Below are 26,897 nucleotides of genomic sequence, written 5' to 3' on the forward strand. Positions count from 1 at the left end.
CTAACTAAGCCTGGTTTGTAATTAAACATGATTATTGTGCTTAGTGGTGTCTGATTCTTTGCGACCCTTTGGACCGTAGCCTGCCAGGCTCCTCTGTCCATGGCATTTTCCAGGCAAGAATACAGGGGTAGATTGCCATTTCCTCCTCCAGGGGATCTTCCCAACCTAGGGATCCAACCAGTGTCTCTTATGTCTCCTACATTTCAGGCTGGTTCTTTACCGCTGAGCCAGTAGGGAAGCCCTTGTAATTAAACAGTGATGTATAATCAGTTATGTGCTTTGCCTTCCCTGACAGATTGGAAACTTTAAGAGCTCAGAGGCTATGTCTGTTTTTTGGTCACTGCCAAATCCCTCAGTTCAGTTCAGTTCAGTCTCTCAGTCGTGTCCGACTCTTTGCGACCCCATGAATTGCAGCACGCCAGGCCTCCCTGTCCATCACCATCTCTCGGAGTTCACTCAGACTCATGTCCATGAGTCAGTGATGCCATCCAGCCATCTCATCCTCGGTCAATCAGGGAAAAAAAAATATTTGCTGAACACATAAATCAGTGATATTTTGACAAGAAAACCAGCTCAAAACTTGGATCAATCTTTGTGATACAGGGCAACTGATCTCTCTGACCCTCAGTTTTCTCTTCTGTAAAGTGGGTCTAACTCATTCTTTGAACAAGTCTCTAAGATTCTAAATATCAGGCTCTTGGACACCGTGGGAACAGGATTGATAAGATTCTTGTTTCCGTGGAATTTATGGAAAAGCAGACAATAAAGGCATAAACAATTAAACAAGATGACTATCCTGAGAAAAAAACGGATGATGAGATTACAGGGTCATTCTAGAAAGAAAAGTCGCAGAATATGTCTCTAATGTGACTTTTAAGTCCTTCCTCAAAGCGCCTATCGATTTATTTTTTTATCTAATAATCCATTTTTTGTAGAAATTCATTGTAAAACCAATTTTTTGGCTACTGGGGTGGAGAATTTGTAACTACATCCCGCCTTCTAGGCGGGGTCATATCTGCCTGAGGTGGGATCTCATTGGTTGCGGCAGACCTCGCGCAGTTGCATTGCCCCGGCAGCCCGCGCCCCGCCCCTAGGGTACTCCAGCCGTCCATCAAGCTTCGGGCTCCGCCCCCAGCGCGCGGCTTCGTCCTTCTCTATAAAAGGAGCCGGCGGGCGATGACGAGCCTTTACGTCGGCGCGTAAAGGGGGGTTGCGTGTGAGGTCATCGCGCGGGCGGGCGGGCGGGGTCAGGCGGTTTGAACGAGACGAAGACGGAACCGGAGCCGGGTACGGGCAGCGGACGCGGTCGGACCGAGAGCCGGTGAGCCGGCTAGCGGGCACGGGGCGGTGGCTGGGGGGCGGCTGGGCGGGCCTCGAGCCGAGCCGAGCTCCAGCTGGCCTCGCGGGCAGTGCTCGGGCCGCTCCCCACGGCGGTGCGGTTCGGGCCGGGTGGGGGAAGGGCGGGGCCGTGACCCGGCGCGCGCGGGCTGGGGGGCGCGCGCTCTTCGCTCCGCCGGGGACGGGGGCGGGGCGTCGGGCCGGAAGTGGGGGCTGCCCCTTGGCGGCGTGGGGGCTTATGGGCCGCGGCCTAGGCGTGGAACCAGGACAGGAGGCAGGAGGTTCCGGGGTGGTTGGGCCGGGTAGGGGGCGTGTGTGGGGTTGGAGTGGGCCTGCTGGAAGTTCTGAGGATCATCCCCCCTCCACTGTAGGAGACGGCGCCGCCTGATGATTCAAGAGTCCAGGTTTTGGAGTGCAACCTGTATTGAATTCCCTGCTGTGCGACCTTGGGCAGGTGCTTTAACCTCTCTGGGCCTCAGTTTCCTCTTCTGTAAAACGCGGGAGAAAGATAATACTACACGTAGAAAGGTCTTGTCCCCGAGTATGGGGAAAAGCAAGCCAACTCCCTGGACTTCTTCCTCTTCTTCAGTTGAGCGTCCACTGAGCGCTAGGCACTGTATTAAGCACTGGCTATACACCCTGGAGCAGGACGGCAAAGGCCTGCTTTCTAGTAGTCTACATTGTGGTGGGGAGACCGAACATGAAAAAATACATGGAAATGAGGAAATTAATACCTGGAAAAGAATTTCATATGATCACTGGCGAGACAGTGTAATAGGGTTATATGAACAGTGCTTTTTCAGTCCCTGGCTTCACAGCTGACCTGGGGTGCTGCAGGGCAGAGCTGGGCCTCTACTCCATTTTGGGATTGAAACTCCTGAAGTCCATTGAAGGAAGATGCACCAGGCCTACCATCCGCCTCTCTGATGGGGTATCTGTAAGAGTAGTGATAATAGCAGCTCTTTGCTAATTGGGTACTTGCTGTGTGCCAGGTGTTGTGTGGTTTTATGTCATATTGCACTTGTCTCTTAACAGATTTTATCTTCATTTTACAAATTAGGGGACTGAGACTGAGAGGTTATTTGCTTTATGGTGTCCAGCAAGTGGCTGAACGCAAGTCTGTGACTCTTTGAGTCCAGGCCCTTAATCTCTGTATTATGCTGCTTCCCTGAAGTCCAGATCTAGACAGTGTGTTTCCAGTGTGCCCTTTATGATGGTGTATATATGTATACAGTTTCTGTGGTTAAGAAATGTATAGTGATTTCTGACAGATAGGGAAGCTTAGGACATGCTGTGTTTTTCACTTAGAGTCAGTTAATCCTCACTGCCTCCTCTGGATGAGCAGATGAGCTGTTTGTGATCCGGAAAGGTGAGGTATTTACCTAGGGCCACATTGCCTTTTTTTGGGGGGGTTCCCCCTCGCCCATTCCATAGTATGGTGCCTTGAAAGTGATAAGTGCTCATCAGCCAGCCTTAAATTGGAGTGGGTTTGGGAGCCTTTAGGAGAGGCTATATATGGAGAGGTAAGGGGAGGCTTTTTCAAGGAAGTTTAAATGTGGATCAAGGAGGGGTGAGGTTTGTGTGGTGATCATGGGGTCTTTCTTCCATTGAGGTCAAGCAGAGGAATCCTTATGGAGGAAGAGAGTGAGCTGTCGCTAGCTGTAGCTGAGGCTCTGAGGGCTGGTCTCTTTTGACTGCTTGGAAGAGCAAATTAAATAGTTGAGTCAGTGGATGTTTATTGCACATCCACAGGGTGCCTAGCCCCATGTATTTAGTGGCTGCAGAGTTTGCGGAGCACATGGAGCCAGGTATTAATGTGCTGCTAATGAAAGAGTTTTAAATTTATGATGAGGAAAGGCCATTAAGGTTTTCTGAGCTGAGGTGTGGTCAGGAGACACACGTGGCTTTACCAGCTGCTTACATTTTACGGCAGCATGATACACACAGTACCTGATGGATGGATGTATGAATGTTGCCAAAATAGATTACGGGTGCGCACCTGGGGACTGGGGTGGTTTTTGTTTGCATGTGTTTCTCTTTGATACCACACAGTCTGCATTTCATTTCTTCCTTTAGGGATTTTAAACACAGGAGTCACTTGGTCTGATTTTTTATTCAGAAAATTCTCCTTGGCTGTTGTATAAAAACAGTTTGAGACAGAGACTAGTTTGATGTCTGTTGCAGTGGATGGAGGTGAGAGATGGTAGTGACAGGTCTCAGGTGCTGTTTTTGGCACTGGAGATAGGATAAATGAGACAAGGTCTCTCTCCTGGACTTGTTTGTTTAATGCCAAACCATTTTTTGTGCCTTAGCTCATTTAAACCTCACCTCGAATAGGGGGCATTCACTCATAAGATAAATGAGGTGTATTGAAGTTAAGCAACTTGTCCAAGTTCATACAACTGAGTGAGAGCCTCATGTTCAAACCCAGGCTTCAGATACTCAGTTCTTTGCATAGAGCAAATTTCCTACTGGTTCAGATCCCATCTGGGAATGATTCAGAAATGAAGAGATAATGACAGTTGTAGAGGTTTGAATGAAGTGCTGTGGGAACATAGGGATTAATTTCCCAGTGGAGTCAGGAACTAAATTGTGTTGACTTCTTGTATAATATGGTTTTGTCATCTGAGTTTAGGTAAGAGAGTTGATAATTTGCTTTCTGAGACACATTTTTCTCTGCTTGACACTGTCCTGCCAGCATGAAAACAAGTAGCCTTTCCTGAGCCCACTGTGTAATGTGCTGTGCCAAGTCCTCGGGGGAGGGGAATGTGGGGTGTGAGGGCACAAGCCTGAGACGTCAGATAAAGAGGAGGTTGTGTGGTAGATCTCCATCACATTCTGTAACTGTTTGACTTGTGAGGTGTGCTGGAGATGCAAGGGAAGACTAGCTGGTCCCTTGGTGGAGGAATGAAGTGCTCAGAGTCCCATGGTGGTTCCACATTGTTCTGAGTTTTTCTTCCCGCATTGATCATATTGATGTCACATGAAATGAGGAAAATTACAAGTGGTGGTCATGGTGAAATTTACTATTTTCTAGCAGGAGTCCCCAACCTCCAGGATTTAATGCCTGATGATCTGAGGTGGAGCTGATATAATAATACTAGAAATAAAGTGCGCAATAATGTAATGCACTTTGAATCATTCGAAAACCATCCTGCCTGCCCCCTCCCCCCTTTTCCCAGTCTGTCTGTCCGTGGAAAGACTGTCTTCACAAAACCAGTCCCTGGTGTCAAAAAGGTTAGGGACTGCTGTTGTGTAGTCATGAGTCTTCATGGTAATTGCCCAGGAATCTCATTTAGGTCTGGATCCACCTGCCCTTATCTCATAGTGAATCTTTTCTTCCCATTATCTGTTCACCAGCAGTTGGTGACCTTTTTCAAACTTAAGTAAGAATGTGATTCTCCCTCATTTAAATCCCAGGAAGGGATTCTTGAACGATTGAGGGATAACATCTGAACTCCTCATCATGCCTCCAGAGTCCTAACAGGATCTGGGTGCTTCACTTTTCCCACTTCTGTTCCTCCTCACCCTCCTGCTCACGGGGCTGTAGCCACTCTGCTTAAGCTTCTCACTTAGCTTAGCCAAGTGTCTGCTAAGCTCCTGGTGCTTAGTAGGCCTGCAGATGGCCTCCTGTCCTCAGTAGGTTCAGCAGAGAATTTTACTAAGGACTCATCTCTGTGAGGTCATTTGCCACCACCTCTGTAGTACTTAGGTTATAGAAAAGGTTACTTTTTTGATTGTAAAAGTGGATATAGTCTTTAAGAAAATTTGGAGAACTTTGTAGTGGAAACTATAAAGAGAAATTAATAAAAAGCCCACCATCTGAAGAAAACTGGTGTAAACATTTTGATACATTAATGGATAAATGAATTGACGTTTTCGCGAGTCTGAGTGAGCTCCGGGGGTTGGTGATGGACAGGGAGGCCTGGCGTGCTGTGATTCATGAGGTCGCAAAGAGTCGGACACGACTGAGCGACTGAGCTGAACTGAACTGAACTGAGGCACATTTTTATACCAATCCACATTAAAATGGGGCCTGAATTTTAGGCTGGCTGGTGTTGAGCCATTCATTTCAGGTTATGTTTACTCCTGGAAATCTAGGCTCATGGCTGGAATCCTAGGTCTTTGATTTGGCATCTTGGGGAAGAATGGTGGTGAGGCTTCCAAGTTTAGTGTCCCCATACCTCTGCTCTGGTGACTCCAGGAAATGCTTGCGCTTTCTTACTGCCCAATAATGCGATCCCTTCTCTTTTCTCACATGCTGTAGAAGATGGCAGTGAACGTGTATTCAACGTCAGTCACCAGTGATAACCTCAGTCGACATGACATGCTGGCCTGGATCAATGAGTCTCTGCAGTTGAACCTGACAAAGATCGAACAGTTGTGCTCAGGTAAGAGAAGTTCAGTAGACCCCTTTCCCCAGGAAAGCCTGCAGGTCCTTCAGGGATGCACAGGTTGGCCATGTCTGATTGCAAAAGCCACAGGTTCGAGTTCTGTATTAGGGCTCTTCTGTTTGTTTCAGCCTTGCCTTGGTTCCACTTGTGAGTGGGACTGTGCTTGAAAGGAGCCTGCTCTCTTTTGGCCTGTATGTCCACTGTCTCCTGCTGTAGCAGCTCCATTCTGAGGCCTGCAGCTTACTTAGCCTCAGCTGCTCCATTGGCAGTCTTTGCATCCAGATTTGAAGTGACTTATTTGAGGACAATAATTGTAATTGTTCTAGTTCTGTATTAGTTTATCAGTGGCGTTTCTTACTCCCACAAAACTCAAGACCAAAGTCAGGCCGGTTTGCCATTTCAGCCACAACTTTATTGAACTACTTGTTTATTAAGAATATGACAGACAAATGCTGATTTAAAAAAAGAACATACATTATGTGTTAGGGTTATCAAAATTGGATTTACCCCAGATAGGAGGTGGGGTCAAGATTATGACAGTAGAAGGATGAGCTGTATATCCTGTTGCTACTTGAATTCTTCTCTTGATCTTGGGGTAGAGAATTAGAACCTTCAGCTTCTCCAAGTAATCATAACAACAGTTATTTAATTGAACACTTGTGTGCCAGGGTTATGTAAGTGCTTTCAAATATCTTTTTATCACTGTAACTCTGTGAGGTGGCCTCTTGATGAAAGTGAAAGAGGAGAGTGAAAAAGTTGGCTTAAAGCTCAACATTCAGAAAACGAAGATCATGGCATCCGGTCCCATCACTTCGTGGGAAATAGATGGGGAAACAGTGACAGACTTTATTTTTTGGGGCTCCAAAATCACTGCAGATGGTGATTGCAGCCATGAAATTAAAAGACGCTTACTCCTTGGAAGGAAAGTTATAACCAACCTAGACAGCATATTAAAAAGCAGAGACATTACTTTGCCAACAAAGGTCCGTCTGGTCAAGGCTGTGGTTTTTCCAGCAGTCATGTATGGATGTGAGAGTTGATCTGTAAAGAAAGCTGAGCACTGAAGAATTGATGCTTTTGAACTGTGGTGTTGAAGAACACTCTTGAGAGTCCCTTGGACTGCAAGGAGATCCAACCAGTCCATTCTAAAGGAAATCGGTCGTGAATATTCATTGGAAGGAGTGATTTTGAAGCTGAAACTCCAATACTTTGGCCACCTGATGCGAAGAGCTGACTCATTTGAAAAGACCCTGATGCTAGGAAAGATTGAAGGCAGAAGGAGAAGGGGGCGACAAGAGGATGAGATGGTTGGATGGCATCACCGCCTCAGTGGATGTGAGTTTGAGTAAACTCCGGAAGTTGGTGATAGACAGGGAGGCCTGGTGTGCTGAAGTCCATGGGTTGCAGAGTTGGACACAACTGAGCAACTGAACTGAACTGTGAGGTGGGGATGTTTATTAACCTTTTTTTTTTTTACAGATGAGAAAATGGGCTTAGAGAAATTGTATAATAAGTATAGGGTTAAACAACCAAGAATAGAATTGAGGCTTGAACCATATTTGAAATCAGGAGCCCGTGTCCTTCAGCCTCTGTACCATACTTGTTCTTCAGACTTTTCTTTTACCAACTAGTGCCATTCAGATCTCCTTAAAATTATTGCTTTCATTTATATGAAAATTTTCTAAGTGAATTCAGCTTCCGTACTTCCTCATTTTGTTGCTGAGTCTGTCTTAGTTTCACTTGCTGGTCTTGTTCCTTCCCCTGTGAGATTTAATCCAGTTTTATAGATGGTCAGAGAGGCTCGTTGTGAAGTTGTACAGTGAGACGGGGGTGCCCGAGAGTCACGCCTACTAAAGTCAGTTGCACTGTTAGTCGTAGGTGCTGTTAGATCTGTGCTGCTTTTCTGCTGGTTTCATTTCACCACCACATCCCCTTTTGTTGGAGGCTTTTAAAGCACTTGTTTGCCCCGTGATTAATGACTAATGGGGGGGATGAGGTCATCTTAATTTTGATTGGAGCCAGCTTTTTCACCAGCAATTTCTCCCTGAAATTTGTCTCTTTCCATAAATACACTTCAAGATGTATTTCACTTAATTAAAAGATGCGATCTCTTTTCATGTGTAGGTAAGCTGTGCTTGTGCTGATCTGGCTCCAGGTTTCTCTCCTTCAGTCAGAGAGCTGTCGTCAGTAGTCAGGACTGGGCACGAAGAGACCGCAGTCTGCTCTGAGCTGTGTGACTTTGGATGGGACCCTGATGTTCTGGTTCTTCATCTGTAAACTGGGATAAGTGAAGCGAAGCAAAGTCGCTCAGTCGTGTCCGACTCTTTGCGACCCCGTGGACTGTAGCCTACCAGGCTCCTCAATCCATGGAATTCTCCAGGCAGGAATACTGGAGTGGGTTGGCATTTCCTTCTCCAGAGGATCTTCCCAACCCAGGGATTGAACCTGGGTCTCCTGCATTGCAGGCAGATGCTTTACTGTCTGAGCCGCCAGGGAAGCCCTTAGGATCTGGTTCACCTGTTGGGCTGTTGTGAGGCTCACCTGTAAAAATAGCTCTCAGATACTGATTCTGTGTCAGCCCCTGGATGTGAGTTTAGGTCTCTCAAGGGATAGGACACGTTGTTTTACAGAGGAGCCTGCATGGGGCACACCTTATGCATTATGGAGCCTGATTTGCGTCCACATCTTTCTGGCCGCGTAGCCTGTACTCTTTCTGCTGTGTACATGCTGTATCTTTTTATCTTATTTCTTTGACTGCACTGGGTCTTCATTGCTGCCGGTGGGCTTTCTCTAGTTGCAGTGAGTGGGGGCTACTCTGGTTGGGGTGCACAGGCTTCTCATTGCCATGGCTTCTCTTGTTGCAGATCATGGTCTCTCTTGTTGCAGATCATGGCCTCAGTAGTTGTGGCACATGGGCTTTGTTGCCCTTGGCGTGTGGGATCTTCCCGGAGCAGGGATTGAACCCGTGTCTCCTGTGTTGGCAGGTAGATTCTTAACCACCGGACCACCAGGGAAGTTCATCCACGCTCTTGTCTTTTGAAAAGAAGCATTTGGAAGAGAGTTGAACAAATTAAAATATATTATCAATTATAGCGATATTGTTTCATTAAGAATCTGTGAAGAGTTTGAATTTTGCCTGCTGCCTATCATTTTTCTCATTATGAAGTGCTTTTTCCCAGTGGAACATTCAGAATACTTTCTGTGATTTGTAAACAAACTTCTGTTCACAGCTTGTTCCCCCCTTGAAAGTGGTGTGGGGCTTTTCTGAGTTTGTAGAGGTTGCATTGTGTTTCATGTTGGTGTTTAGGAAATGGGGTCTCAGCTTCTAAACAGGATGAACTGTAGACACTTTGTCCCTGAATAAGGTTTGCTTCCAGGGGATTGGAATCAGAGAGAAAAGCGAGGCTCCTAAGATCCTTGTGTTTACTGAGGCCTGAGGAGAATCCCAGGGCCCTTTATCACTGGTGCCTGGTCCCTCTTGATCTTACCTTCCTTAAGCAGAGAGGCATGCACACCAGAATTCTCTGACCATGCACAAGCTTTGAGAGGTAGGAATAGGTTTTCCGCTCGAGAGGGCAAAGCCCTCAGGTTCTACACTGTTCATGTGCTGGCTGCCTGTGAAGTGGCTGAGTTTTATCAGCATTGTGTGCTCCCTGCGTCCAATGGTGAAAGGAACCTCTGCTTGGCTCTTGTAGTGAGATAAGGTGTGGAGGACTTCAGTGATAGGGTTGGCTGGTTGTTTCAAGGTCCATTATGTTCGGTCATAATCTCTCTGTTTTGGAGAATTAGTCATCAAGTATTTTGGAAAGATAGTTATCAAGAAAAAAGACCCTGGTCACAGAGAGTGATTGCAGTGAGGGATCGCTTGTGTCAAAATGGGGATGCAGGAAAGGAAAGAAAAAAAAAGATTTCTCTGGTAGACGAGTGGTTAGGATTTGGGGCTTTCACTGCTGTGGCCTGGGTTTAGTCCCCGGTTGGGGAACTAAGATCTCACAAGCCTGGTGGCAAGGCCAAAAAAAAGCTAGAGTGGGGAGAGGAGGTGAAGAATGCTGATTGCTTTCCATTCCGTTCCTCTCCCCCTTCGGTTCCAGTCCCTGATCAGGTCCTTCTGCACTTTTCCAAGGGCCCAGCGTGGTGCTCTGAGTGTGAATGTCCTCAGAGCTCCCTTCCTTGCCTTCTCCTGTCCAGGCCAGCCAGCTTCACAGTTCCTGTGCTCCGCCGAATGGGAGAGGTGTTCAGATGCTCCCAGGCAGATGCTCGATTTCCTGTTTTCTTAGCTTATTGTGGGGCCCTGGTGGCCCTTTAGTTTATATAAAACAGCTTGTCAGTCTTATTCTGGAGCCATTCTGAGAGGGAGACCATGCCCCTGACCAGGCCTCTCCCACTTTATTTTCTCCTCAAGTTGACTCCCTTTTCCAATTTGGGCCTTAATTGCACCATTCTTCAGTGTCTCAGGCCTGAGAAGCATCTTTTGAGGCTAACTCACAGAGTCCTCTGGGTCTTCTGCAGGGTCTTTTGGCTGTAGCCTTTTCTCAGTTTGCAGGCTGCTGCCACAGTGGCCTCCACACTGGGCCCTACACGCCTCTCTGCTTGTCCCATGGTTGTCTACGGCCTTTTGAAGAGACCATTTTTATTGAGTCACTCCTCTGCCCATGGAAGTGTCTCTTTAAATTTTTTTTGCTTAATTAATTCTTCAAATACCTCTTTGTGTTAATTGAAGCAGAAGACAAACTTATTTTCTTCTGAGTATAACTAATTAGGTCTTCTTTATAGAAATGTATTAAAAAAGAAAGCTAGCTTAAAGCACAACATTAAAATTTGCATCCTGTCCCATTACTTCATGGCAACTAGAAGGGGAGAAATTGGAAGCAGTGACAGATTTTATTTTCTTGGGCTCCAAAATCACTGAGGACAGTGACTGTAGCCACGAGAATAAAAGATGTTAGCTACTTGGAAGGAAAGCTACAACAAACCTATATAGCATATTAAAGAGCAGAGATATCACTTTGCTGATAAAGGTTCATAGAGTCAAAGCTTTGGTTTTCCCAGTAGTTATGTACGGATGTGAGTGTTGGGCTGAAAGAACACTGAATGCCGAAGAATTGATGTTTTGGGAAATGTGCTGAAGAAGACTCTTAAGAATCTGTTGAAGTGCAAAGAGATCAAACCAGTCAATCCTAAAGGAAATCAACCTTGGATACTCATTGGTAGGAGTGATGCTGAGGCTAAAGCTCCAATACTTTGGCCACGTGATATGAAGAGCTGACTAATTGGACAAGACCCTGATGCTGGGAAAGATTGAAGGCAAAAAAGAAGCAGCGGGTGGCAGAGGATGAGATGTTTAGATAGTGTCACTGACTCAAAGGACATGAATTTGAGCAAACTCTGGGTGACCGTGAAGGGCAGGGAAGCCTGGTGTGCTGCAGTCCATGGGGTTGCATAGAGTCAGACACGGCTTAGCACTGAACAGCAACATAGAAACATTAAGAATAAAACTGTAATCTGTTGTACTGTGACAAGTGACAATCACTGTTATCTTTTAATTGTATTTTTCCCTTTAATTAAGGTTTTATTTATTGAGCTCTTACCATAGGTCAGGCACTTTCCAAAGTACTTCACCTGTATAACCTGGAAGGTAAGGTCTATCATCCCCATGTTAGAGAAACTGAGAGAAGTTAACTGACTTGTCCAAGGTTACTCATTTTAGTTGTATTTTCAGTATTTTCAATAATTTTAAAACATAATTGACATACGTTTTGAATAACTAAGTCTCAAAATGGTTTAGAATTCAAAAGAAACAAAAAGATAAACAGTGAAAAGCCTTCCTGTGAAAAGTAAGAGCAGAAGTAACCAGTGTTGTCAGCTGGGTGGCCTCCAGAGAGAGAGTAGGAGCAGAAACATCCATCTGTCCGTAGTCTGTGTGTATGTTCTTCTCTTCCCCTATTTTACACAAGCGGTGGCGTGTTTGAGCGCGTTGGACATTCTGGGGAGCGTTCCATTACCCGTGCAGCGGGTGTCACTTTCCTTTCTTATGGCTCTCTAGCACCGTAATTTTTTTGAATCAGTCCCCTATTAATGGACATTTCATTTATTTCCAGTCTGTTGCTGTTACAGACTGTTGTTCGGTTCAGTCGCTCAGTTGTGTCCAACTCTTTGCGACCCCATGAGTTGCAGCACGCCAGGCCTCCCTGTCCATCACCAACTCCCAGCGTTCACTCAAACTCGCATCCATCGAGTCGGTGGTGCCATCCAGACATCTCATCCTCTGTCGTCCCCTTCTCCTCCTGCCCCCAATCCCTCCCAGCATCAGAGTCTTTTCCAGTAAGTCAACTCTTCACATGAGGTGGCCAAAGTACTGGAGTTTCAGCTTTGGCATCATTCGTTCCAAAGAACACCCAGGACTGATCTCCTTTAGGATGGACTGGTTGGATCTCCTTGCAGTCCAAGGGACTCTCAAGAGTCTTCTCCAACACCGCAGTTCAAAAGCATCAATTCTTCAGCGGTCAGCTTTCTTCACAGTCCAACTCTCACATCCCTACATGACTACTGGAAAAACCATAGCCTTGACTAGGTGGACCTTTGTTGGCAAAGTAATGTCTCTGCTTTTTAGAGACAACCTAGATATGCTGTCTAGGTTGGTCATAACTTTTCTTCCAAGGAGTAAGCATCTTTTAATTTCATGGCTGCAGTCACCATCTGCAGTGATTTTGGAGTCAGCCACTGTTTCCACTGTTTCCCCATCTATTTCCCATGAAGTGATGGGACTGGATGCCATGATCTTCATTTTCAGAATGTTGAGCTTTAAGCCAACTTTTTCACTCTCCTCTTTCACTTTCATCAAGAGGCTTTTTAGTTCCTCTTCACTTTCTGCTATAAGGGTGGTGTCATCTGCATATCTGAGGTTATTGATATTTCTCCTGGCAATCTTGATTCCAGCTTGTGCTTCATCCAGCCCAGCGTTTCTCATGATGTACTCTGCATATACATTAAATAAGCAGGGTGACAATATACAGCCTTGACGTACTCCTTTTCCTATTTGGAACCAATCTGTTGTTCCATGTCCAGTTCTAACTGTTGCTTCCTGACCTGCATACAGATTTCTCAAGAGGCAGGTCAGGTGGTCTGGTATTCCCATCTCTCAGAATTTTCCACAGTTTATTGTGATCCACACAGTCAAAGGCTTTGGCATAGTCAATAAAGCAGAAATAGGTGTTTTTCTGGAACTCTCTTGCTTTTTTGATGATCCAGCGGATGTTGGCAATTTGATCTCTTGTTCCTCTGCCTTTTCTAAAACCAGCTTGAACGCAGAGTGTTGTAGCAAACAATGTTGTACAGTTTTCTTTCTTTTAAAATTAAAATAGGGTAGTTTTTCTCATGTTAAGATGTCTTCAGACTGACTTTTAATGTCTGCATTAATGATGCCTCACAGCCTTCTATTTCCAAATTGTTTCGGTTATTTATTTATTTTTGATGCCTGGACAGGGACTATTTCCAAATTGTATTCATCCTTTAAAATGACTTAAGCCTCACCTACTCTCAAAGCCTGAACACTTTTGCATTTAATGGAGTGTGTTTCCTATGTGTAAAACTTTGAGAGTTCTTAATGGGGAGTTTTCTGATAGGAGGGCATCTGTCGTATGTAGAATTCATTTTTTTTTTTAATCTGTTTTTCCCCTCATTCTTAGTTTTGGTGATGCTCTTGGTCATACTCTCAGACCTAAACTCATTTTTAAAAAAAATTAATTTATTTTAATTGGAGGATAATTACAGTATTATGATGGTTTTTGCCATACATCAACATGAATCATTTTTTAAAAAATTAATAAATTTTGACTGTGCTGGGTCTTCACTGCTGCTCGTCAGCTTTGTCTGGTGGAAGCGAGAGGGGGACTCTCTCTAGTTGCCATGCACAGGCTTGTCATTGCGGTGGCTTCTCTTGTTGCAGAGCATGGGCTCTAGGGCGCACAGGCTTCAGTAGTTGTGGCACCTCTCTGCATGTGGAATCTTCCTGGACCAGGGATCAAACCCTGGTCCCCTACATTGGCAGATGGACTTGCCAACCACTGGACCACCAGGGAAGTCCTGGCCTGTGTAGGTTGTTGACTTCAGCTTCCATCTAATTCTCCAAGGGGCCTTGGCCCGAAATGCTTGAGAGCCTGTGCACTTGAGAGAGTGCAGGCTTGGGCGCAGGGGCTGCATGGTGCCCTGTGGATTCTCTGCTTGTAGCACAGATCTCCATGGGACGGGGCTGTGGTAGCCAGCGGAGACCTGGTGGTTGATGTCAGGACACACCTGGTCCCACCTGTGGCTGTCTGCATCTTCCAGCCACAGGTTGGTTACGTGAACCTGCTCTCTTGCCCCAAAGCCCTGGGACAGCGGTCATCTAAGAGAGGTCCTCTTGTGCAACTTGTGTTGCCAGACTTTGTTCCTAAGGCCGAGACTGGAAGGAAAGCCCCTTTGAACCTCTTCTGTACCCAGTTGAGACATCTACAGGCCAGGAGTTTGGAGCCCTTTTGTAAAAAACCACCTGACAGACTTCTTCCTTTTCAGCATTTATCTTCTTTATTTGTGTGCTTATTATAAAAGTAGTTATCATTGTATATAATAGTATTTTTAAAAATAACATATTCTGTACCACCTCCAGAGATGGCCACTGTTCAGTCATACTTGATCTCCAAAACAGTAACCTTGTGTGGTTTAATACATTGTGCTTTCTCCCAGCTTTTTTCTGTACATGTTTTTACATATATGAAGACATGTTATAGATACTTTTTGCATCTTACATTTTCTTAACCATTAAATCTTGAGCTCTTCCCCCAGCCCCCACCAAAACTGCGCTTTGATTGCTTGCGTAATATTCTCTTAGTCAGTGTTGTGTGGATTTATGGAGCTGATTGCTCCTGCTGTTGGACACACAGGTTGCTTCCATTTTTTCCTCTCCTGAATGAAGTTATACAGTTTTCATGTGTAAATCTTTGCTAGATGCATTTTTAATGTGTGTTACTTATTAAGTTCACTTTTTCCCCTGTTTCTTGGCTATACCGAGTCCTAGCTACTGGACTGCCAGGGAATTCCCCTTGCTGTATTAAAAGAAAAAAAAAGAAATTATTCCCTGAGATGCCTTAGGTTGGATCCCCGTGTGTTTATTAGGTGTTTACATTTTTGTATGTGTGAATTGTCCAATTGATTTGTCTATTTTTTTGGAGTCCTCGTGTTTTTCTTCATATATTATTTCTCTTTCAGCCAACTAGAGTGTAGCAGCATGGTAGATACCTCTTTCTTTCCCTGAGCCAGGAAATGCTTTAGTCTGGGGTAGGGTATTCTAAGAAAGTGTATAATGACATAGGAAGGAGCAGTGGACAGGGAGTCAGAATGCCTGGGGTCTGGCTCTGAGCTTGGTCTCTGGCCTCTGTGGTCTTGAGCCACAGTTTTTGGTCCTCAGTTTTAAATTTATAACGGCTCTAAGGATTCTTCTAGCTCTAAAATAAAAACTGAAAGTTCTTCAGGCAGGTCTTTTTTTAGAGGAGCAGATGACTGATGCTTTTAAGGGGTTTTGAATGGAAAGTCTCATGAATGGCTTGAGAAAACTGTGTATTTAGTAAATGTACTTTATTTTCCTGGTTCAGAAAAAATATCTTTCCTATGTGAAGCAGCGCTGTAGGTATAGATGCTTCATAGATTATCTCCTGTGTATATGTGTGCTTTAAGTTGATGTGTATGTATCAGGATCTAAACTAGATCTATATATTGCAGTTGGTAAATTATTGCAGTCGACAGAAAGTTGACTTTTAAATCTCCCTTAAAATACAGCAATCATCACTCTTTGTGCTATTAACTTGTTAAAGAGACTGGGTTGTTGTCTTAGGAAATTTAGGAAGCTATTACTGCCTCTGTTTTAAAGAGCATAAATGTTGCTAATTCACTGCCTGGTACATAGAATTCCCATAGTATATTTTTGTTGGATGAGTAAATAAATCAAGCCACCTCACGAATCAGGCTTTCACTTTCTAGTGCTCCTTTCTACTAAGAATGTCACTCTGATCACTGAAGTGCTTCTGCTCTCTTTGCTGCTGCTACTGCTGCTGCTCAGTCACTTCAGTCGTGTCCGACTCTGTGCGTCCCCCATAGATGAAAGCCCACCAGGCTCCCCTGTCCCTGGGATTCTCTAGGCAAGAGCGCTGGAGTGGGTTGCCATTTTCTTCTTCAGTGCATGAAAGTGACAAGTCAAAGTGAAGTCGCTCAGTCGTGTCCGACTCTTAGCGACCCCATGGACAGCAGCCTACCAGGCTCCTCTGTCCATGGGATTTTCCAGGCAAGAGTACTGGAGTGGGGTGCCAGTGCCTTCTCCAGCTCTCTTTGCATCTTTCCAAAAATAATGATAATGGCACTCTTTATGCCAGATCTGCCAGGAAGCCAGTTTGGCCTGATGTAAAATAAGTTGAATATGCTTATAAGGCTGCCTCATTCTGCAGAATACCTATTGCATAGTCGCTGGATTTCTAGTCTCCTTTTCCTGAAAAGACAGTAAGTGTACATGAAGCCTGCCCTGTATTAGGAGAGTGCATTTTAGTAGGCATTAGAGAAATTGCATTCCTAAATTTTAAGTGCTAAGAAAACACTTTTGGGGGCAGTGATAGATAAAAATGAACAAGTGGAGGAAGGAATGAAATTGGGGAGCAAATGGGATGAAATATATGCAGTAATTTCTTATAGTGGCCTTAAAATGGAAAAAATTTAAATGGAAAAACTCAAAGATTCCTTCTATTCAACTTTGTTTATAAACTGATAGGTTAATTAAGTTTATTTAGAGATGTAAAAAGCCCAGGGAGGCAGACATCTTAGAAAAAACATGTTTTTAACCTAAGTCAGAGGATGTGTCTTTGATCAGAGGATGATCTTTGCCATATTGGGGAGCTCCTCCTCCTGCTGGCATTCATTTTTCTTTCAGTTGTCATTTTATTGTCATTCCTGTTTCTTACAAAGAATAGTCTTAAAATTTCATAGGACCTTTCCTGTGCTCTTCATCGCGGGATTTAGGTTGCAAGTATGTTGTGGAACTTAAGTAGAACCACAGTGCTGTTCCTGATTTCAAAGTCAAGTGGAAATGACGCTTGGGGACTTTGTAGGTACGCCTTCACAGCTTTTCAAATTGTACGTGGGGTAAGCAAGCTGCTAACTTTTTACCCTGCTCTTTTATAGCTAGTGCGTTTAATGTTCCCGCGTGTATTTTCTTCTTCTTTTACTCATTCAGGGGCTGCCTATTGTCAGTTTATGGACATGTTGTTCCCTGGCTCCATTGCCTTGAAGAAAGTGAAATTCCAAGCTAAGCTAGAACATGAATACATCCAGAACTTCAAAATACTACAAGCAGGTTTTAAGAGAATGGGTGTTGACAAAGTAAGTAAGCTTTATTCTTTCATTTAGGGTATTTCTTAACTCGTCATAATTACCAAGGCTGCCCATAGTTACCAAGGCTGGCCCATGACTTTGGATGTTTTGTTTCTCTTTTCCCAGTTTGTATAGTTATCTTTTCTCGAGTTAACGGTTTATCGGGAGCAATGTGTCCCTCTGTTGTCCTATCCCTCGTTCCCATGTGATCATCTTTCTTCATCGTGAAGTTGGAAAATCAGTCTGTAAATCTGTACCCATTTTTTTAAACTGTTTAATATATTAATCTGAGATCTAATTCTTTAAATCTCTGAATTTGCTTCTGTAAAGCATAGCATATGGCAGAATAAGTAGTTCTAATAGAGAGGATTCTAGATCTGCTTGACTTTTTCAGTGAAGTATAAAACCAGAGTATAAACTACAATATTTTTATAGCTAGTAGGTGCTGGAAAGTTCCCTCTTGCCCTCAAGGTTACATGAAGCTATAAGAAATAGTCCACCAGGCTTCTTTGGAAAAAATATCTCTGTTTTAGCAGATAATACGTTATTGTACAATTAAGCAGTTTTCCCCCCCATCAAAAGGGCTTATCCTTTAAGCCATTCTGGGGGGGGCGGGGAACATTTTTCAGTAAAGCTTGTAATCACCCCCTAGTTATCTTGCTTCTGTATCTGATTTTTTATTTACTTTGAAATCAGTCTTAATTTCATTTTGTCTCTGCAATATATAAACTGTGCGTTTGTATTGTAAGGATATCATTTAGTTGTCAGGCATGGTTTAAACTAGGTTTATCTTATTATACACAGTAGTTTTTCTTTTTATGTAATTAATTTTTTTGAATAAGGCAGATTCCTAGAGTATATAAAAGTAGAATAGTGCAGGGATCCCCCTTGTACCTCAGTGATTATCAACTCAGGGATGGTCTTATTTCATATATATCTCTACTCTACCCCCTGTAGTCCTGGATTATTTGAAGTCAGTTCCAGATTTAACTTTATTTGTTGATGTTTCATACCAAGAAATTTTTAAAAGTTTGCTTGCTCAGAGGGGTGGATAGTTCAGATTGTAACTGGAATCCTTGAGGAGTTAAAAGATAGTTAAGCTCTGACCATTTAAAGTAATAGCTGATAGCATAGTTTTCTTACACAATAAAAATCTTAGCGGGTCCTGTAAAGTATGTTTTAATAGAATTGTAATTACTTGAAAAACATGCCATTTTGTAGAAGTCTATCCCAGGATTGATTCTGTACCTTGACCTATTTTTAAGATAATTTTTGTTTTTAACACAGTTCATTGTGAATGCTTGTTGTTTTGTGCTCTGGACTTGGTACCTTGTGTCAGGCTCTGTGGCCATGCAAGTTCCGTGGGAGGTTTACTTTTTACAGTGAAGTGACATATCTTAGAATGTGTTTGGAGGTGTGTGTGTGACTTCTATATGAAACTTATTTCTTTTGCATATCTGATTTCTTTCGATGGACTTGAACTGTGGGGATTGGCTGCTGTTAAGTTCTCTGTGGAAGGTAAATTGAATGAAACGTGCTCTACAACCTTCCAGGGACTTACTGAACATTTAGTTCTTGCCTCTTTGTCTCCTTTTAGCAGAGCTTTATACTGATTTTGATGAATGTGAACACCTTTGATGCTTTCCAGAAACCTCTTGCTTTGAACTAAAGAATCGTATATTTTTCTGCAGATAATTCCTGTGGACAAATTAGTAAAAGGAAAGTTTCAGGACAATTTTGAATTCGTTCAGTGGTTCAAGAAGTTTTTTGATGCAAACTATGATGGAAAAGAGTACGACCCTGTAGCTGCCAGACAAGGTCAAGAAACTGCAGTGGCCCCCTCCCTTGTTGCTCCCGCTCTGAACAAACCGAAGAAACCTCTCAGCTCTAGCAGTGCAGGTAAAAAACAAACCAACTCCCTCTCCCCCCACAACACACACACAAATAATGCCATTTCCAAGTAATGGTAGTCTAGGTATTCATTCATTCATTCAGCAGTCACCCAGCAGTGTTTGGGTAGGCTTAAGGATCTGAAGTAGCATAATCCTGGCCTCATGGCAGGAGTGACCTCAGGGCCCTGCGTTTGTTCTTAGGTCTCTGGAGCCTCTATGAGTGCTTCACCTCTGCCCTATTTGCTCCTCTGTGAGAGGGGAATTGCAGTACTGGCCCCAGAGGGCTGTTCCTGAAGCCTGAAAGAGTTACTGTTGGCAGTTTTGCCAGCACTCGTTGGTTGTATGGAGTAGAAATCCTTCAGGTTAGCTCACGTAAAGGAGAGTTAGTTGGAACACAAGTACAGTTCATCTTAGAGCCCTGGAACTGGAATTTGCAACCGGAGCTGGACTCTCAGAAACTGAAAGAGCTTTCCAGGTCCCTTGGGGGCTGTTCTTGGTTCTGCATTATCCTTCTGTCTGCAGACCAGCTACCTGTGCTTATTCACGGCTTCCCTGGCCTCCCTAGAACCTCAGCTGCTAAGTTCTGTGATGCCAGCAGAATCTAGGAGGTAGGGGGAGGCTGTTTATAAGAGACTATATCTTGAAGTCCTGGCCTAGTGGGTTTTCCCAAATGTGTTTGTAGTGATACACTCACAGAACGTGTGTACCTTGTGGAGCGGTGGGTGTTCTACAGATGCTAACTCCTCCTTCCCAGAAGGTGGCAAGAACATTAATTAAGGTTGTATAGTACCTTGAGAGAGGGGCTGATCTATCTGGTAGGTAGAGAGGGATGTTGAGTGCTTTGTAATTTTTATAGCTTTTTTGAGCTCTTGATTGACTTAGCATACAGTTCATGCATTTAAAGTATTCAAGTGTACAGTTGAATGGTTTTTAGTACATACATAGGTAATGTTATCCTCTTACCATAGTCAGTTTTAGAACATTATCATTACCCCCCAAAAGAAACCTCATGTGCTCCCGGTAGCAGTCACTTCCCATTTCTCCCCAAAACTCCTCCCTCCTTGATATTCCTGGGCAACTGCTGATCCTCTGTGGATTTACCTATTCTGAATATTTCTGAATGAAATTACAGAATATGTGGCCTTTTATGTCTGACTTCTTTCATTTAGCATAATGTTTTCAAGGTTCATCCATGTTGTATCATGTATCAGGACTCCTTTTTATGGTTAAATAATATTCAGTTGTGTGGCTGTAGCACATTTTATTTATTCGTCAGTTGATGGTGATTTGAGTTCTTTCCATTTTAAAGCTATTATGAACAGGGCTGCTATGACCATTCATAGCAAGTTTCTGTGTGGGCATATGTTTTCATTTCTCTTGGGTGTGTATCCAAGAGTACATACTCTTGGAGCAGAATTTTTGGGTCATGTGATAACTCTGTGTTTAACTTTTGACAGAACTACCTGACTGTTTTCCAAAGTGGCTGAACCATTTATTTTCCCAAGCAGAGTATATGAGGGTCCAGATTTCTTCAGATATTGACTACTTTGATTCTTCAGCTTCTTAGAATGGGGAATTGCATAGATAACCCTGTGCATTTCATATTTCAGGTGCTGCTAACAGGCATATGGAGACTTGGATTAAGTATTTAGTCTTCAGTTTAAACGTATGCTAGAGATCCTCCAGCGGAAATGCCTGTTACTCTGGGTGGCCTTAAGGTCATATGGTTGTTGAATAGTTTGGAGTGTTAGGAAGATGAGATATTTCTAAGCCTGGCATAATATATAAACTTGGCAAAATACTCGCTGAATGAAAACTAAAGACATGAATGATAAATTTGCCTTGAGGTAGCCCATTCCTGATTATTCTTTATCATTTTAACTTATCAATAGATTGGCCCCTCTGCTGTTTTTCCCCTTGTCTTTGCTTTGGTCATTCTTACTGAGAAGTCTGCCCATCCTAGTCAGCGTGCTGCTCTTCTCTCCTGACCCTCTGAACACCTTCTTAAAAGCAAACAGGAAGGGGTTTTGAAGCCGTTAGTGGTCAGAGCAGTCTCTACCCGCTCGCTTATCTTCCTAATCCAAGGAGTGTGAGTTGGGAGACACCTTGCTTTCCAGATGGGGTGTCATGGGTGCCCCAGAGCTGGGGCTGTGAGCTCTTTCCCTTTGCTCCATGAAGCTGCCTGTCTGAGCATTTAGTTGGAGCTGGGTTCAGGTAGTTCATCTGTTTGTACCAGGTTGACTTTGCCTCTTTCAGATGATAGTCCCGTCCACCCCAGCGGAAAAAAGACCACACCAAAAGACTTATTGCCAGCCCGAAAGATCATGGCTAAAATTGGTACTTCTGTGCTGCCAGAATGCAGAACCACTTTGGGTGATCATGGGGTGTAATCTTGCATGCTGGGCTCTCTGCGGTGGGTCTCTTCACTGCATAGCTGTGGAGAGCAGTTGGTCACAACCTTCTCTTGTTGTCTGGTGGGTTCTTTTTGTCTTGAAATTTCTTCTCTTAAAAAAAAAAGCCAACTTTGTTCCTCTCTCAGCTCCACAGAGGCCCATTGCAACACACAGAACTACTGCAACCCCTAAGGCTGGCCCGGGTGTGGTGCGGAAGAATCCTGGTGTAGGGAATGGAGATGACGAGGCAGCTGAATTGATGCAGCAGGTAGGCATCTCCTGTGTCCACAACAGGAGCCCTTTGGGGGAAGGGGCGCTTGCTGCCCTGACTGGGTCACTTTGTCTGTGTTCTTGTGGGAAGACCTGCCTTGTCTGCGTATCACAGCAGTCCTCGTATCACAGCAGTCCTCGTGACGTGTCAGGGCTTTGGGACCTGTGTGGGAACTGTGAGCGTGGACATGAAGATGGAGGAGGCAGGTGGGCAGCTGTTTCTAAGCTCGATTGTTTCTATTAGAAACCAGTATCTGTTTGGAAATGCACACATAAGGTAGAACCCTGTTGAAAGTCCCTGAAACACTGTCAGGGTTCCTGGGATTCAGAGATTGTCTCTTGAATTTTGGCTGTAACAGGAGATAATGGAGAGCTCCTTTCTAAATAATAATTTTAAAAAAGTATTCTGCAGTGTCCCAGCTGACATCCTGGGTCACTGGAGAATCGAGTGGAGAGTGCCGCTGATGTGCAAAGCCTATGGCTTTTCTCTTCTTAATAGGTAGATGATTTGAAATGTCTTCTTTTGAACCAGTTAAGTATCTGAAGATATTGGTAGAGGTCTCTATAGATCAGAACAAATTTTAGATTTTTAGCCATTTTCTCACTAATTCTTAAAGTTGTTTTGTTTGCTTTTGGATGTTCCTCGTAATTAATTCCAGATTTAAAAATCAAGGATGCTCTGTAATTCCTGTGAATTTAGGAATGAACCTTTTCATTTTCCTGAAAGCCAAGTCCTAAAGCTTGGGGAAAATAGCCTCACTTTAATCCAGAACGTTTTGTGACCCAGACCATACTCTGAGGAAATCAGGACATAAAAGCCTGCCCCCAAGATCACATTTATTGTTTTTTTTTCATTCTTGATTTGTGTGTGCCCCATGGTGTAGGCACCTCGGGAGAGTGGAGGTGACTGGGTCAGCATCCCCATTGTTGTGGTGGCCGCAAGCACCCTGTGGGCACTGTGGCTGTGAGTGTAGAAGTCCTGGAGGATGAGGAGGTGTCCCTGGAACTCCTGGTTTCCAGGCACAGGTGTACACAGAAAGTGGTCTCAGAAATAGAGTAAAGAGGTGTCAGTACTGAGACTTGGCGGCCAGCGTAGGGTGGGCCTCACGGTCTCCAGAAGATGCAGTGGATTCCGTGGGACTGCTGCCCAGCTGGTGTTCTGGGTGAGGGAGCACCAGATTTGGGGGGTGGTGTAGATTTGCGGCAGGTCCTGGCTTTGCCACTTCTAACTTGGGGCGGGTCAGTTAACCTCTGAACTCACTGCCTCATATGCAGCGGGGCCAATACTTTACTTTCGGTGGTTGGGTGGATTTCACAAGCTGATGTTTTGCCAAGTGTCTGGAAGGATTTGGGATAAATGGGGTGCGTGGGGGTGGATGAAAGACAGTTGTGATTATTATGGTTTTTGTCTGTGGTCTTGATAGAGTGAAAAAGGTTTTGAAATATGTTTTCAAAGTTCACAGGAGTCAGATTCTTTTTGGTGAAATACAAAACTGTTAACAGCAAAAACAAAACCAGAATTTTTAGAGTGCAAGTGCCAGTGCTGTGCTAAGCATTCTGCTTTCGCTTTTGCAGCAGCTCTGAGGGTTCCAGAGAAGGACAGCAGTGCAGCTCACACCCAGCCTGTCCAGCCCTGCCTCAGAAATAACGTGTGTGGCCAGCACAGGGCTTTGATTTTTATCATTACTATTTTCAACGTGAAGGATGTTAGGTTCTTTGCAGGTTGTCAAAGTCCTGTGCACACCTGTTACTCCCATGGCTCACGTACGTGATCTCTCTGACCCTGAGAGTATTTAAAGCGGTGCACTTGGTGAAGGGATGGAGGTCTGGGGACATGACCATATCGGTCATGAAAAGTGGAGCCTCATGGGCTTGGTGGGCAGTGTGTTCTACACAAATTACCTTTTGGTGTTCATAGCCTTGGGAGAGCTTCAGGGATTCCATATTTGTTTTCTTAAACGTAATCATTTTTGTTTTTGACCGCACTGGATCTTCACTGTTGTGCGTGGGTTTCCCTTAGTTGCGGAGAGCTGGGGCTGTTCTCTAGTTGAGTGCACAGGCTTCTTGTTGCAGGTGGCTTCTCTTTTTGTGGAGTGCAGACTCTAGGACATAGGCTTTAGTGGTTGTGGCACATGGGCGTAGTTGCTCCAAGCTGTGTGGGATCTTCCCGGACCAGGGATTGAACTGGTGTCCCCTGCACTGCAAGGGGACTGTTAGTGGACCCCTAACCACTGGACCAGCAGGGAAGCCCGATTCCACCTTCTTACGTCATTCGGGAGAAGTGTACTATTATTTGATTCTAGTCCAAAGCAACACTATTCATAGAAATAGACTGTAAACCGGAAATGTGAGACATACCTATATAGAGCTGAAAGTTTTCTGGTAGTCACACTGAAAAAAGTAATAAGAAACAGGTTAATTCTAATAACACATTACTCAACATACTTAAAGTATTAGCATTCTGACATAATCATTACAAATAATTATCAGTGAGCTGTTTTACATTTGAACACTGTACCGGGTCTTTGAAACACAGTGTGTATTTGATAGTTATAGCCTGTCTCAATTGCACTGGCTACATTTCAAGGGCGCAGAACACCGCCTGTGGCTCATAGCTACCGTATTGGCCAGTGGCAGGTCTAAAACGTTCTCCTTGGGCTTCTTAGTTTCCAGCTATTTCTTAGCTGTAAGAGAATTGTATGCTTGTTGAGCTTGTGAATTCATGGTTATTGAGGGATGTCAGGGAGGGCTGCTGCCTTGGCCTTGTGGCTGGGGCCTGTCGGGCTGGCTTCTGGTGCCCTGGATGATTTATAGGTGGGAGAAGGTTTCAGGGGGCTTATGAGGGAGGCACTGGTGTAACGTGTGTGTACAAGCAGGCTCCAGGCTGCCGTGCCGTGGTAAGTGCTTCCCTGTCCTTCTCGTGATTACGGGCCTCTTCTCTTGCTCGTGGACCTTGGGCCGGAGATCCAAGCAGCTTTCACTGCTGCGGATAGTCCCCTCTGATCCTTTAGTCCCCTTCTCCCTCTCTGCTTTGGGAGTAACTGATGGTTTAAGGAAAGGCTGCAAACAGCGTTTAAAGCAGGGGTGGGGAGAGTGGAGGCAGATGGATTACTTTGTTTTGCAGGTGACCAGGTGGTGTTAGTACTTTACTGAAACTTTCAGTCACTTTTATTTGTTTATTTTTAAATTATTTGTTTGTTTCTGGCTTTGCTGGGTCTGTGCTGCTTCGTGGCCTTCTCGCTGGTTTCAGGGAGTGAGGGCTGCTCTTGTTGGGCATGTGGGCTTCTCAGTGCAGCGGCTTCTCCTGCTGCAGAGCACAGGCTTAGCTGCTCTGCGGGATGTAGGCTCTTCCTGGATCAGGGATCGAACCTGTGTCTCTTGCGTTGGCAGGTGATTCTTTACTGCTGAGCCAGCAGGGAGGCCCCTCAGTTATTCTTAAAAGTCATCCCAGTGGTTGCTAAAGGAATAGTGAGTGTCTAGAACCTTGTTTCTAGAGCCTTGATTCTGGATCAGTCTGTTGAGGGCTTTGATGGCAAACATTGAAATTAAGTCTTTAACAAAATGGTCCTGGTGGTTCCAGTCACCTGCTCCTCATCTCTGATGCCTCTCAACTGTAGGTTGTGAGGGGGCAGGACTTGATCCCTCTGGTTGAGCCTGGCTCCTTCATCAGGCTGTGGGAAAGCTGGATGAGCTGTTTTAGTAACTAGACGTTCAGAAGGTGGACTAGATTCCTGTAGTGCTTCTGGCTCTCAGAATTCCACTACCCACGTTGTTCTCAGCAGCTGCACCTTTGATTCCCTGGCTGGGCTTTCCATGGGCCCCTAGCCTGTAAGGCCTGTGAAGATACTATATTGTACCATTTGCCATGTAATTTGCATTCAGTGAGAGTCACAGTTGATATTCTGGAATGAAGACTCACTGGACTGTGAGAGTTGTTATGGTATTGTTATTGTTATTATGTTATGATAACATAATAAAAGTTACGACTTTTATTACTCTTGGCTGAACAGAATCCTGACCCATTCACTGAGATTTTTTTTGTGGAAATTAGAGTCCCTCAGTGGGACTCCTGGAAGATCCTGTGGCCTGAGTGGTGAGCTGGCGCTGTGCTCAGGGATCTAGGGGTGGAATATGGTGGGGTGTGCCCCGTTCCTCTGCTTTTGTCTCTCCCTTCTGAGACTGTCTTGGGGGAGAGAGTGACGCAGGGACCCTCTCATCAGAGGATGCTTTTCTTTTGAGTCGTGGATCACACCCTGGCCCAACATATTTGGGGGAGAAATAACCGTTGAGTCTCTGTGCCCAGGCCCGCCTCAGTGCTAGCCATCTTTGGCCAGCATAGTTGTCTCTAACTAGGCTTGCCCTCCTGCTCATCATTTCTGCCCTGCTCCCTTGGACCAGACCCTGGCTTACCGTTGACTTTAGCTTGCAGAAGGACCTGGACTTCACTGACCAGGGTCCTGGTATGGACTGAGTGTATAATTGGCAGCCACTCTGCTGGGCCGGGTTGTGGATTCTGCTTCTGTATTTGTCTCAGCAGCCATGCCTTTTTCTCTTTGATCTTGTCTTAGTCTCTGAGAAGTACCTGCACGTTTCCTCATGTAGCCTGTCCTTTTGCGGGAATCGTTATAGTCAGAGTGCCATGAATAAGCCCATGCTGTTGATCTGGGGCTGAAGAAAATTGACATCAAATTAAAATGGGAGTTTTGTCCTCGTTAGAGAATTTGATGAGAGACCAATCTCCTTTCGGGTTGGAGGTTTAATCTGATATGTTGTTGGTGTCTGAATTCTAGATGTCTCACCCTTTCTAATATTTTGTGCAGGTCAATGTATTGAAGCTTACTGTGGAAGACTTGGAGAAGGAGAGAGACTTCTATTTTGGAAAGCTGAGGAACATCGAGTTGATTTGCCAGGAGAACGAGGGGGAGAACAACCCTGTGCTGCAGAGGATCGTGGACATTCTCTACGCCACAGACGTACGTGCTGACTTGGGGATGTTTTCTTGCCATTTTGCCACCTAAGAGAAAGTACATTGTATCGGGTGGTTCTTGGCAAGCTCAGTACTGATGCTTGGTGTGTTTCAGCGTAGCATTCATTTAAAGACTTCATCGTTGACCCTCAGAGTCAGCCAGAGGGGGCCACTTCAGCCTCTGCCTTGAGGTCTGAAGCCTTTGAGGCTGGCACGGGACAGTGAGGTGGCTGGCTGCCCTGCTTCTGTAGCTTCT

General features: G+C 44.7%; 1 protein-coding gene across 6 annotated transcripts in view; it reads left to right on the plus strand.

Moving 5' to 3' along the window:
* Nucleotides 1-1,241: 1,241 nt before the first annotated feature.
* The window catches only part of MAPRE1 (microtubule associated protein RP/EB family member 1), a 29,184-nt gene continuing 3,528 nt past the window's right edge, over nucleotides 1,242-26,897 (plus strand). The window contains exons 1-7 of one of the 6 annotated variants that reach the window (XM_042230033.1): nucleotides 1,242-1,321; nucleotides 1,710-1,792; nucleotides 5,606-5,729; nucleotides 16,984-17,129; nucleotides 18,812-19,019; nucleotides 21,552-21,673; nucleotides 26,496-26,648. In XM_042230033.1, coding sequence (XP_042085967.1) covers nucleotides 5,609-5,729; nucleotides 16,984-17,129; nucleotides 18,812-19,019; nucleotides 21,552-21,673; nucleotides 26,496-26,648 — 750 coding nt within the window. In that variant the 5' untranslated portion in view covers nucleotides 1,242-1,321; nucleotides 1,710-1,792; nucleotides 5,606-5,608. Of the gene's footprint in view, nucleotides 1,322-1,585; nucleotides 1,620-1,709; nucleotides 1,793-5,605; nucleotides 5,730-16,983; nucleotides 17,130-18,811; nucleotides 19,020-21,551; nucleotides 26,649-26,897 lie in introns of those variants that run through there. The other 5 variants (XM_042230035.1, XM_042230034.2, XM_015099832.3 and 2 more) reach the window with 5 other exon arrangements.

This window comes from Ovis aries, chromosome 13 (genome assembly GCF_016772045.2).
Source record: "Ovis aries strain OAR_USU_Benz2616 breed Rambouillet chromosome 13, ARS-UI_Ramb_v3.0, whole genome shotgun sequence".
Classification (NCBI taxonomy): Eukaryota; Metazoa; Chordata; class Mammalia; order Artiodactyla; family Bovidae; genus Ovis; species Ovis aries.